At 39.7% G+C, this 14,535-nt stretch overlaps 1 protein-coding gene across 1 annotated transcript in view; it reads right to left on the bottom strand.

Moving 5' to 3' along the window:
• Window positions 1-14,535, bottom strand: part of MAGI1 (membrane associated guanylate kinase, WW and PDZ domain containing 1) — a 358,453-nt gene that overhangs the window by 167,261 nt on the left and 176,657 nt on the right. Inside the window, exon 2 of the mRNA XM_074152607.1 lies at window positions 6,984-7,100. Within this exon, the coding sequence (XP_074008708.1) occupies window positions 6,984-7,100 (117 nt within the window). The remainder of the gene's footprint in view (window positions 1-6,983; window positions 7,101-14,535) is intronic.

Raw genomic sequence — 14,535 nt, 5'->3', positions numbered from 1 at the left:
TGGGGGATATTGTGGTTTGCCTCTTCTATAGATTAAATTGTGATGGTGAATAAAACTATGGCAGGACAGAGCCAGTTCTGAAGTAAACAATGTGGGGTAATTCATCTCCACCCTTCAACCTCCAAACAGCAGTACCTGCTCTCAGCACTGATTTACTCTCTGCTTTCCAGGAGACTCACAACCTTAGAAACCTTTACATTCTAAAACACAGGCACAGACTTTGTTTGTACCACCAAAATACCCGCTCGCAGATGCTTTGCCGTAGTACAAAGCAACCGCAATGAAAAAACGCAAAATTAAGTACACTGGGGACTAACAAAGAAAACAAAGAAAACTAGCCATGTAATCTCTTCCCACACTTCTTACCCAAATCTCCTTTGGCAAGTGGCACGGGAGAGCCTATAAGGCTGAGCTCTTCTGCTTTGTACTGTTCTCTGGTGCCTCATGCAATTTCAACTGGGTTACAGTGAAATACAAAAAAGCTATTCCTCACAAATGGGTAAGCAGATGGAGCAATATTTGCTATCATAAGTGCTTTTATTTCCAAATGTAAAAAAACCCAAACAAAAAACAAAACACCACCAACCAACCAAATAAAACCAACCACACCAATAGTTCCAGTGGCACAAAATGCACTATTGATCTGAAAGGACAGACCAGATGGAAAAAAAGGTCTGAAGTCTCCTGGATTAAACAGAAATGACTGTGTACAGAAAGGAACTAAACTACAGAAACGTTGGCCCTGTTGCTAAAAGCAGGGCATTTTTTTTTTCTCTCAAAAGTGAAAACACATCTGGTTCACTAATATGTGAAATAATTATATTCCTGAAAACTGCAGGGGACTCTGCTGCAGTTCTGCACTCCCTGGAACACAGCTACAAGGATTTTCTAAACACACTGGTTGTACTCAGGATACAATCCCTGCTGAAAATACAGGAAAAAGTAAATGTGTGTACATTAGCTGGCATGGAAAATACGCCTCATGTTCTTCAGAGTGAGATTAACTAACAAGAAAATGTTCTTGAGAAAAACTATCTTTACATACTGCTGGTACCCGTATGCTGCTCCCTAGTGACAAGGACACTGTTTTAAAAATATTTAAAACTTTTTCCTAAAATAAATCTTGTAAAACAATAATTATTTTTCGTGTGTTAGAAAAAAAGATCAGCTTGCTGTTCATCACCTTATCAGCGTAGGCCTTCAAATGAATATTTCATGGACACTGCAACTTTTTCTCATTACAAAAGCAGAATTACACCTTTAGGAAGGGAACTGCAACAAAAGGTACTTGGATAATAAATACGGCTGCAGGTCTGGAAAGCTTTTGAGAATTCAAAGAACATTTGTGTACATAAACTGATGATTTATTGCCTGTGAAGAAAAATAATGTGCACTGTCAGTGATTCTGTTTATCCTTAATAAAAATTAGCAACTAAAAATAACTTCGAAGTTGTGACTCAAATATCCCCACATGTAAAAACACATGCATTTGTAACATAAAGGTCTTTCTGCTTCACTTCAACAATTTTTCCCAGTATACTGATACACTATTATACTCAATATTCTAAAGAAAAGAACCTTCTGTAAGCTGGTTTGCTTCTATCAATTCATTTTGAGGTTCAGAAGTACTTATGGGGAACCCAGTGCCATAGGACTTTTAAAGCTATCCTGGGAAATCACCTAAGTCTGCATGTTTGACAGCAGTTTCATCACACCCCAGCCCATTTTGGCTCCCCAGTCCTCCAGTAGCTGCAGATGATGGTGGGTACGCATGTAGCAGCTTATCCGACTCCTGGAGCAACTGAACTGCCCCTTGATAGTTCAATTATCCATGAAAACTTTTAATCCAGATAATAAGCTTCTATGTGCTGCTCTACATCCACTTGCTAAAGTTTGTCCTATAAATAGTGTGAAGTTTCCTTGATCAATACTATTGGTTTTCCTTAGAAAGGAGACTTTTCCTTTGCACTAGCAGATTGCTTGGAATAAAGAAACTTATTCTCAGTTTTCCCACTGAAATGTGAGAGCTCAGGCCAGCCAGGTGCCTGGGTGTCACTGTCTTTTTCTAAGCCTCCTTACAGATCACTCGACTCTTACGCTATTGATTTTTATCCATTTCTTTCCATTTTGCTCCACGTTCCCCTATAAGACTAACCACAACAGTTGGAGCTACTGTTCTGTAATTGAAGACAGAGGAAGAGATCAAACTCTGGGAAGGTGAGAGAAGAGACAGCAGAAATGAAAATGGTAAATCTCCAGCGTTAAAATCTCCAGCCAATTAATCCCAGGGCACGTACTTGTTTTGGGAAAGTGAATCAAGTGTTGAATGATGACCTCCCGAGGTTTTAAAAGCCAATTTGGGGAAGAAGAGGAAAAGAAAAAGATTGCCACATCGTGTCTAGGCTGCCATCCAAGACTTAACTCTAGGCTAGCCATCACGTTGTCCCCGTTTCATCTACCATCAAAAAGACCTAGCACTTTCCAGAGTTTTGCTTCTGAAGACTACAGCCTGGCAAAGAAAGGAATTGCACAGTACTGAAATACGATAAATGCAGAATATACGTGAAGGGGGGGGGGACGACCACTGATCTGTTATTTCAGTTGTGCCTGCACCATGTATATTGTTTTGGCAAGTAAAGGTACAGATGCCAGACCCACCACAGCTGCCTCTGCTGTCACACAGGGCTGAAACAAGTGGAGAATCAAGTACATGTGCTCAGAGGGGAAAAAAAAAAAAAACAAACCAAACAACATGCTGAGATAAGCTTTTATGGAAATAATATCATCTCCTTGATTTGTCTTGATACACTTTGAAAAGAAAACTGCTGTCAGGTTGTTGAGAATAAGCAGCTAGGACAAATGGCCAGTGCTTGTTTATTTTAAATAGATGCCCTCTACCATCATTTCAAAATGAGGAAGATAATCCTGTCTGTTCAGCCTACCGTGAACAGTGGTTTAGACACGCTGCTGCACTGTAATGTTAAAGTAAGTTGCTATCACCTATCTTTCTCAATTAACACCATTGCACAGATATCCCAAGGTAAGGCTACTTGGAAACACCTATTTAATGGATATATTCTTAGGTTCACTTGCAACTAATCACATTTTCCACTAAGTAAAATCCTCATATACACCAATTCTGTTTGGGGGAGGTCTGCTCCTAGAAACACTCAGCCAGGATGTCAACACACTCCATGCCATAGACTCTCAGCCTCCCCCCAAATCAGGTGTAACACAAGTCACATCAACCACTGTTAGCGCAGGTGGGCTCAGAGGTGCCACGAGGTGCCCCAGAAAGATGCCTCACATAGTTGGTAAACCTGTCCCTTTTGCTCATAAGCGTTTAGGCTGCCAAAATGGAGCTGGAATAAGTGAAATCCACACTAGAAATAAGCTGTGGGCAAAGTCTCTGCATCAGTCAAAGCACTTCTGGTACAGTCATGGCCAATCAGTAATCATGAAATTGTTGCCAATTCGCAGTCTACTCCAAGCTCAATGGAGCCATTAACTAGCCCACAAATAGAGCATTATTTCTGGTGATCTTCATTAGGCACATCAGAAAACAGGAAAAATGTGGTACTTCAAAATAAAATGAGGCAAAAGGGATAGCTTGAGACTGGACCAACATCTTGCTAATCTGGATGATGTATTTGAGGTTTTTTTTCTAGTTTTGACAATGGATCCTACATGCTTGGAATGAGAATAGTTTTTATCTGAACACATAAGGAGAATAACTTTGCTCAAGTTTAAGGTGCTGATTTTTCTAAAGCAGAAGACAAAAATACTCTAAAAAAAAAAAAAAAGGTCTCTTCACATGACCCAGCACGTGAAGTTAACAGTAAAATGAGAGCATCGGGAAGAAAGGAAAGGAAATAACACACAGTTGGTTCAGCTGAAATAAAAGCCAGTTCAGTGGGTGAACTGCATTAACTCTTTCAAAGATTTGTAGGTTGTAAATGCAGGGCTTCATTAGCACTTACACACCATCCAAACACATAAATAAGGTGTCCTCCCTCTCTTCCTTACTCTGGCTCAGTCCTAGATTAGGATGCTGAAGTTGTAAATTCCAGAGGAGAATGTTTTGGGTCTGTAAATAAACCCGTGGGTTTGGTGTGAATAGTAACAGCAGAGCACTCACGACAGCACAACAACCAAACTTGGAGGCCACCTGGAAACTTGTCACAGCTGTTGTTTACTACAGATCTTTGCAGAAAAAAATCAGCTCAATGGGGAGCAGGAGCTGAGGGTACGAAGACACAGAGGAAGAGTGCTGGAGGGGCAGAGGGCACTGAGGAGCAGGGGAACACTTCAGCTTGCAAAAATAACCATGTGGTTCATCTACTTCTTTCAATAATATGTCACTTTTATGTCCGTTTCAAGGTCTCATTTCTTTATGACAGCTCCCACGTTTAGGGCTGAAGTCCTCTGGTCCCTCAGAAACCCATCCCTGTGTCACCCATTTAGGCAATGCTCATATCCCCTTTGGGAGTTGGCATCATCCCACTCTTTTACCCTTGATTGTTCACCAGAAAATAAAGCAAATTCTTAACCAACTCTCCTAAAGTAAAAATCTAAATGATGCTTAAGCATCATGTCATCGTCACATGAAATAATGAGGTCAAGTCAAACTTTCTGCATTTTTCCTCCCCTTCTGCTTGACCTCTATCTTCTACAGAAGCTGTAGCCATATCTTCATTCAGTTCCTGAATTAGCCAAGCACACAACTGGGATGCGGTTGGGTGGGAAAGGGAAGCCCTCTGGGTTTTCTCGCTGCCTGTACCAAACTAGTCAGAGCTGAAGCACACGGGATTCTTACTAGAATTTCTAGGGAAGAACTGGTTAACATCATCTTTCTCCATTTTGCATTTACTAGTTATCACTTCATTTAGCTCTTACATTAGTGCAACAAAATGCAGCTGTCAGGCCAAGCACGCTCAGTCCAAGTGACCTTGTGTTCTTGTTCGTGTTTACCACATAATCAGCAGGGAATTCCATTTTCAAAATACAAGACTTCATAATCCATTAGCACCAGAGATTGGTCCGGGGCTCTGGATTTAGTGGTCACGTGTACTAAGGAATAAAAATATGAGTGTACAGCTAGATTAATCTCCAGACCTGTAAAGCATCCCAACCCACCGTGCATGCAGCAGTCTCATTCAAATTCACATATGAATATTAGCATCATTCTTAAAAGCTACTGCTAATACCATCCCCACAGTACACGAAGAAAAAATTAAATGCTTTGCAACTCAGGAAGTATGGACACATACAGTCACTAACTCCACTTTGCAGATTTTTCATTTGTTTCATAAATGGAACATAAGCACTGATGTTCTTATTAATATAACAACAACCCGTATCTCCCCCAGCTATTTCTAAAAAGCAAGAATCACTTTCATTGCTCTTAATTTTAAATCAAAAGTCTTTAGCGAGTCCAAGCAGTTTAGCTCACCATCAAGTTCAATAAATCAGAAAAAAGAATCAATGGGAAGTATTTCAAAATGTAGCCTTGGTAATGCACAAAACGCTTCAACAGAAATTACGCTCATCTGCTGTATTTGCTGCTTTAGAAATTGGAATATAACACACAGGCAGAAGGACATTAGCATCACGACGTTGCAGCTCCCGAGCCTAACATTGCATGTGCTCTCCTAGAAGGCACTTTCCACAGTATGCTTTGAAAATCTGCAGCCTGGCAAGTTAGATGATTGAAAACTAATCATATTTCATGTTGACAAAGTGGAAAATGGAAGTGTTCAATAGAAAATAATAATCTATATTTATTCTTTATGTCCACGCACAGCACTTTAAACGTAGTTTGATCCATGCTTTCCACTGATAAAATAAGAATAAACTCAGTGGAGATATACGGCATCTGCCATTTCAAGAATCAACATTTGTCAGCGTTACCACACAATTTTAACCATGGTCCTACACAGTTCTCCTGCATGCAACACTTAGATTGAAAATGGCTATTACTCTACATACCATTATGTGATATTTGTTGGCAAATACCGATTTTGAGCGGCAACATCATTATTCAATATTTATATAAGTCTACCAGAATAAACAACCTCTGATTCATGTTGAGATGGAAAACTTCACAATATTTTGCTGCTCATCTCAGTATGCTATAACTAAGATGTTTACTCATTCTTATCCCAACCTTATCTGAAAGGCACACCATTGTCCCCTCAGCTCAGCAAAGTTCAAGCAGAAACACCTTTACTTTACAATAGCCTCTCCTGGCAGCTGAGGAAAACCAAGCAGAGCTGCAGTGAAATCAGGATCATTCTCCACACTTTGTACATCTTCCCAAAATTCCAAGGACAGTCTGATTTTGAGTAAAGATTCTAAACTTTTAAAGATCACATTCTCTAAACTTCTCAGTTTTTCTCCCGGTCGTTTTCTGAGTAAAAAAGAGCATTTCTTTCTCAGCTTCGCTACCTCTTGCTGCTTATCTCCTACTTCAATTGAGGATGACCTTCCAAAAGTGGCAGTTGCCTGCTACAATGGCACCCAGCCATAAAATGCTGTTCAATTTCACAAGTTAAATAAGCATCAGACATAAAGTTCTGCTAAGGAAATAAAAATAAAAGCAGGGGTATTTTTATTCATAGGTTTCAAACCAATAAAGGAACATTCACCATAACGACATTGATGAAGACTATTTCTAAGGTAAGTACTCAATTCACAGTTGCTTTTTAGGGTTTTTTCTTTCACAGTAAGCACCATAGGCCTGCATCAAACCATCAGCTGTTCCAAAGCTGAGTTCAAGGATGAACTGGTTTCCTTTTGAACCCTACCTGAACTCTATTTACTGTCACACATGGAAGTCCGCCCAAGCTGAAAACTGAGTCTCCCCTGGAGCCGTGCACACCACCATGTGAAGGCTCTCTCCAATAAAATAAAAAAAAAAAAAAGAAAAAAAGAAAAGAAATTCTACTCCATGTAATCCACCAGGTTAATGTTTTGTTACTTACAAGGCACAGCATGGCGATAAAGGTTATCTCTAATTGTCTGCTGCAGATCGTGATCCGGTGATCCTTTCTGAAACCTCTGGTTGAGATAATGTCTCAGGTCTTTGTTCAGTCTGCTTCCTGCAAAGAAAAAACAGCCATTTATTTATTTCTAAACGCACACAATTAACATTTCCAATTCAGGCAAATGTTAGACTTCCATTCAGAGTCCCCTAAATTATGGCATGCTGACTTTACGAGCGGAGGCTCATCTTCCTCTACAAATGGCTAATTACCAAAAATAACTCGCTGTAAACAAGAGGTCTCTCTTGTCTCATAATGCATCTTTCTTCCTGTGGTGTTAAACAGATCATCATTCCCTTTTATCACTTATTTGTCAGAGCAAATGGAGAAAGACAGATGATGTGAAAAAGAAGAAAAATAATAAAGGTGGATTATTGCTTTTGCACCTCACTGGAGGGTGAGCTGGGCAGACAGACAAAAGGCAAAGGCTACTCCCATTAGAGGTAGTAATATAGCTGAACATTGCACAAAATCAAAGAAGTGCTATACTTTGCACTGGCATCTACCCTAGCACACAGCAGGAGTTAGAAAAGAATTGATTGAAGGAATTAAGAGCACCCAAAGTCCTTAAAAACAACACAATAATATCTGGCACTTTTCACTTAAATCTCTTTATTTCCCCATTCAGTTTTGAACACTTTCAGAAGTGTGCGAGAACAAAAGTAAATGAGTTGAACACAAAACAAACTAAAAAAAAATACCAACCAAACAATGAAAAAGAAGAAAAAGAAACATAGTTGTTAATGACCATTGCTAGTTGCTGAACATCAAACCCTTTCTTGTAGCAGAACATGTGAACTGGAGTAACTTTATGAAGTCTTTTCCCAGAAATTAAATATTTCCAAGTCTGGAATAGCATTGACATTAATTTGACTGAAGAGCAAAAACAATGCCACGAGAACATAGAGCGAACAGGGATAGAAACTCTTCTGTTCTAAAAAGAAAAGGGAAAAAAAAAACCCAACAAACAAATAAAACAAAACACTGGAAAAGCTTCAGAGAAACACAACCAAGATGATCAAAATCTGGAGCAGCTGCCGCAGAAGGCCCACGAGAGCAGCTGGGGTGCTCCAGCCTGTTGTGGACACGGGATCGCCAATGTGCCCAAAGGGCGGGTGGGGACTGGCTGCTCCCAGCCTCTCCCAACACAAGGACTAGGAGACACCAACCAAAGCCAATGGGAGCTTGGTTCAAAACCATGCAATAGCGGCAGTAGCTCCCACGGGCTATGGCAGACCTCCATGCTGGAGAGTACTGTGGGTGCAAGAAGTTTATTGAGGAGCTTCAAGGGGGGGACTGGAAAAGCACTTGGAAGACAGACCCATTGGAAGTTGCAAATGAGGCTGTAGGGAATCCCTCGAGCTGAAAATGCATTGCTGGTGGCTGGGAGATCTGGGATAAGAAGTGGGCAAATATCAAATACCTTGTTTTTTGCCTTGCTTTTGCTAGGCATCTTATTTATGGCCACAGCTGGAGCCAGAATGCTGGGCTACATGGACCTTGGGCTGAACCACTGCAGACGTTTCTATAGTCTTTTATAATTTGCATTATGATTTTTTGGATTGTGACTATGTAATGCAGAAGTCACCTCAATACTTGTTAACACTGACCATAACTTCTCAGTTGCAGATTCCTGGCTGGAGCTTTTCGGAATCACCGCAGAACAAATCAAGAATAATAATGCTGCAATGGAGTGCAGTTGGACAGTGGGTCTGGGAGGCAGCAGCGGCACCAGATAAATGAGAAAAAGAGCGTAGGCTGTTAAATAACCACAGGCCTCACACAGTCCTGTTAGTTTAAAAACAAAACTAAACACCCAAAAAACCTAGTCTGAAATGCAAAGTCAAATTCTAAAAAATAAATAGGTGTTTTGTATTTAGATTCTCCAGACAGCTTTTTTTTTTAAAAAAAAAAAAAAGATTAAATTTACTATTGAAGAAAGGAAGGCTTAGGCAGTAGGCCCAACTACTAAAAGAAGGACAATTTTTTTTAAAGACCAAGATGCTCATTACAGAAATGGCTCAAACAACAAAACTGAAACTAAGGCAGATAAAACTGGCTCATCAGACTTTCCTGAGTTACCCCAGCAACACCCCTCACTCCAAGAGCAGATTATCAACCCTTTTTCTAAAAAATGATCTCTGGTTATGACACTGCAAAAATGGTTTCCCACTTCGGAGGTATTTGGAGGGCTTGGTGGATCTGTGGGCTACAGTTTTCCAATATCAGAGCTGACCTTCCAAACTCCAGATGTTTTATTTCATACCACAATGTTTTACTCCAGAGGGAAATGGGGCACAAAAAAGAGCGTTTGCTGAAATAGTAAAGCATTTCTTTATCTTTTAACTAAACAGTCCGTATTTTTCTTTGCACAAGAGATAGTAAGACAAGGTGGTTTGTCATAGCAAAAAGAACAAACATGACAAACAGTATGGACATAATGCAAGGGCTTATTCCAGTGAAGAAATTAATGCACCGCGTGTATCATATAAGGTAGGCTTTCTAGAGGAACACTGTGTGATTCATGATTCAATGATTAATGTCACAATAATGTCTAGAGGTGAAAAAGCTGTGCTGAGCTAGGGCTTGTTTAACCACAGAAAATATGCAATTTACTGATGATATCTGCTTTTAGCTTCCCTCTGTGCCCATTCCATCTAGCATCTCAGTCTATTACGGCCCCCGCTGGAAAGTTTGGTTATTTGGGTTTATGCAGTAGCTGGGATTTCCCAGCTGAGTCACTGATGCACTAGCCAAGATGGCAGTTGCAAAAATAGGGGCTATAGCGATACTTACACTCACATGATTGTCCCCTCAGGGAGCTCACAGTGATGCTTATTTCTATTACATTTATTTTAAATGGGGAGAAAAAAAAAAAGAAAAGAGAGAAAAAAACCATCAACCAAAGTGATTCCTAAGCCACATCTTTGTTGCTAAATTCCAGAAAATTCTTGATGGAAATATAGGCTTCTTGCAGCTCTGACGATCTCGGCTCAGCAGCCACTGAGACCACGGCTGTGGGCAAGAATAGGCTCACAGTACCCAGAACATGGAAGAAGAAAATAAGCTAACACAGAAACTAACACCATGTAGAAAGCTGCCAAAAGGATCCACCCTGGAAAATGATGGATTCTTTACCATTTGAAATGTTTCAATCCACTCTGATTATCTTTTCCAAAAAATCTCCTCAGACCTAAGAGGGCATGTGCTTGGTATTGGCATTATTTAGTAGATTCTAGTGCTAGACACAAGTTTACAAATGCTGATAAATTCTTTTTGAGCCTAAATTGTATGCACCCACAATTCCTGAGAATCTGAAAGATATGCCAGTGACATTTCAGCAACTTCCTGTGTGCAAACTGTACCAGTAACATTCATTCTTATCCTTGGGGGCAGCCTTATGCTCCCTCTGAGAATAAGTCTCAATCTCTGATGGCTTCTACACCAGCCACCACCAGGCTGGGTTGAAGGGCAGGTGCCCAAAACCACCTGCTTTTATGCATAAGTCCTTCCTTTGTAAAGCCTAATTCCATGCATAAGTTGTGCTCAAGAAAATACCTGGCTCCAGTTTCCTTAGAGATGAGCTGTGTTAACAAGAACTACACTACTACCCTTCAAAACGTTCTCAAGGAGATTGGATCTAATGTTTACTTTTTGGAGATTCTTTCTTTTCTTCTCTGCTAAAAGCACGTAAAGAAGTCCTACAGTGATAACAGGGTAGAAACAAAAGATGCAAGCCAGAAACAGAAACAGCAGTTTCCAAACAGGAGGATACAGGTCTTATGGGCCAGTGCTCAGCTCTTCTTGCTGGCCAGAATAGGTTGGAAATGCATTTATCTGCACACAGAAAACTCACCTTGTTTTTTCTGTAATCAAAATTAGGTTGATCTATCTAGCTTTAGAAAATCACATGTAAAAAAATGCAAAGAGAAATTCTTGCCTACTAAACTAACCAAAATTCATATTTTTTAAGCTTTAGAAGTAAAGCATGTTCAAAGATCCGTTTTTGCTGTTGCATCGGTTTCCTTCCTTTTTTTTCCCCCGGCTGAATGAAACCAGTGCCTTTCTTTATATGAAGATCCAAGCAGAGAACCAACTTTCCACTGCTTTGCTCCCCGTTGTACTACTCCAAATCTGAGATGTTTCAATTTTATTATCTGAATCCTTCTTCACCTTTGAATGAAACAAATGGCAACTTGCTGAATGGCTGGTTTTCTCAATGATTCTTAATTATTATACTGCATTTTAGAATATGTCAATCATCCTCCCAAACCATTACATCATAACAATACCTTAGTAGCAAAAACAATCCCCAAGGTGAAACAAAACATCCCTCATAAGGAAAAAAAAAATATTACTGACATACCATTTTCTGAGAAAAAGTAAACTGTGCTTGTCAATTTTGTGGAGATAAATATGTAACCTAGATGTTTTCATGATTAATGAAAAATATTGACTGTTTCTAAATATACTTCTTTCAAACCCTCAAATCCTCTGCCACACATTTGTCCTCCAAGAGTTACCTAACATTAGAGTCACTAGAGAAACTATGCTTTGAATTATGCTCTGATGCTTATTGCTACGATTTCCAGTTTCTGCAGGGGAGGAAGCTGCATACCAGCTCCTGTAACGCTGTTGCTGCTGCATAAGAACATCCATCTCTTAAAAAAGCACTACCACCAGCAAGCAGCAGTGCAGACCTGGGGGGCTGAAAGTCTCTTGCCTTATTGACATACAGGCTTCCAATAGGAAAGCAGACTTACATAAATGACCAAGCAAAATCTGATTTATTGTTCGAGGAATTCCGAGCATGAACATCCCAGGGCTGGCTGACAGCACCTTCCTGCCAGCTGGTAGATAGTCTATGCCAAAACTGTGCAATATGTATATTCTGAAGATATATTTTGAACTCGTGTTTTATGCATTTGGAAACTATCATTTTATAGTTTATGTTTATATTAACTACTGCAGCTGTTTTATCCTATTTATGTTTTGAGATGGTTATAGATAATCCTGATAAACAGCTATACTCTCACAGAGCCTGTAGATGCTTGTCTGAAGATGGGTCAGGGTCAGGCCCAGGACACAGTGGTCGCTGACCTATATTACACTCTTATGAAAAGGTTTACACTCATATATATTTTTGCTTTACTCGTCTTTGGGAAGGCTACCAATTGCTACATTCACAGTTACTGATAGCATCTGAACTGGAAAAATCCATTTTCCATCCCTGAATTGCAGCAAAATCCCCCTTCTCTCGTTGGGATCTCCATTTAAAGGCATCTTTAGCAGAGGGATTCTCTGTAGGCAGACAAAGACCATTTCAAAACAACAGGGCCATGAAGCAATAAGAGGTTAAAGGCCTCGCTAAAGGGATAAAAGTGCAATAGAGTCATCTGGATTAAGACTCTCGCTCGCCGCACTGATGTCTACATCAAGAGGGAAAGATTCAATTTTTTAAAGACACAAAGATTGCACATGTTGGATTTGCAATATAAACCCCCGATTATAACATACTGTCTTTCATCTGAAGATCTCTATCTGAAGGTATTTAACAAACATTAATAAATTATCATGGTTGGCAGGGTTTTATTTCTGTGCTACAAAACACAGAACTGCAGATAAGGGGAAAAAAAACCCAAACAAACAAAACAAAAGAAACCCTCATTCTTTAGAGGCACGAGCAGAGAACCTGCAGCTCACATTTTCTGAAGCAGTGAGTGGACTTGCAACCTCAGCTGACTGGCCTTACGGGCTGGGTGACTTCAGTTGTGCTCCCTTCTCCAAGGCTGCTGCTCTACCCAGCTGACAAGACTCAACACAAACTCATCTATAATTAGAGTCAAAATAGCTGCCCTTAATTGTAAAGTGTCTTAAACACACCATTTCCAAAAATCACATAGCTTTTTAAAATAAATGTTAAAACATTAATAAAGTAATTAAAGACAACTTCTACATCTGTTGCTGAATTCTCACTGAAAAGAGGGGTACAGACAGGGCTCCTGGGAAGAAGAAGCCACTTCTTGACACTTTTCTGTACAGCACTTGGCACAACAGTAGTGCCAGGCCATCACCGCTGTCTTACTACTGCTTGCAATGGGTTTTCCTCAAGTCCTTGCATAAAGGTGGCCTTGATACTCACACATATATTTTATTAATGTCTGCAGTGATTAATATCCTATTTCTGGATCAATTATTATGATAATTTTCATAGCAAGGTCCAGTAGGCAACAGCCCATCTTAGAAGACAAAATGAAGGCTGAGTGGATTTTTATCATTTAACAAGACTGCACTGGTAACCACATCATCATCAAATATTCCTAATCCCAGCAGTTGTTACACAAATGATAATAGTTTATGCTATATCATTTCATTCTGTCCCATCCTTGTCTTCCAGCTGCTGTCCAAAAGTGATTATAAATAATGGGGCTATAAAAGCCATTCAATAATTAGAAGATTCATTGGCCATATGCCAGCAGTGACAAAAGAGAGTGATTTATGTAAGATGAGTCTGTCACATCTGCCAGATCACAGTTTCATTACGCCTGTGGCTTTAAGGTCACAGTTTAACACTGTTCCAACAGCCATTTGTCAAGGGGGTGCTGCGGAGAAGAGATGAAATACATCATGGTTTTGTTTGCTTTCTTGTTTTAACTACTAAGTAAATAAGTAAATAAAGTCCAGTACCTACGTTTGTTATTTCATGTCTCCTGTGAGGTCAAAGACACAAGGATATAGAGTAAGACACAAAGCATTCATCATGGTTGGCCAGAGTTCAAATAAGATCACAAAGCAAAGACATCCAATTTAAAAGCCTTAAGTATTCACATGGCTTCTTAAATTCAATATAATCTAAGCATGTTCTATCTTCCAGCCACCCATGAAATGAAGGCACCTTGTAAACCCACAACATGTTGGTAAATTAATTGCTACTACATTTTCCTAACACAAGTAAACTTAAAACCCCTTTATGGCTCAGTGTGCTAAAAAGATATTTAAACATTGCCATAGGAGTTCAGCTTAACAATTAACATGGCTCAGCAGACACCTGATTTGATTCCAGTTCTATTTTCTTCTCTTTTTTCCTGTATTAAAAATAAACAAACAAAAAACTCCAATGAACTTTTATTGCTAAGTACAAACCAGTCCCATAAAGTCCAGATGTTTCGAGGTCTACACAAATGCTTCAATAGCCTCATCTATCATTGTCAACGATTGCTTCCATACCAATTTGGAGCATCTCTGGTGACAAAAACTACTGGTCTGAGGGTAGAAACTGCATCTTTGCTGGAAATGCTACATCCAGTCCCTATCAGTGTATTACTTTAATTCATACCACCCTGCTATAGCCAGGCTCCAGATAGATGAACTGCTCACATTGAGCCTAGACATTTCTGTTATTCTAACAAATCCATACCACCACCAAAGCAAAATGACTGCCCATCCTTTACCTACCTTCCTGAAGTAAAACATAAAACACTTTCCAATTTTT

This window comes from Numenius arquata, chromosome 8, assembly GCF_964106895.1.
Source record: "Numenius arquata chromosome 8, bNumArq3.hap1.1, whole genome shotgun sequence".
Classification (NCBI taxonomy): Eukaryota; Metazoa; Chordata; class Aves; order Charadriiformes; family Scolopacidae; genus Numenius; species Numenius arquata.
The sequence above is the reverse complement of the archived record's forward strand: the minus strand, read 5'-3'. Positions and strand labels throughout refer to the sequence as shown.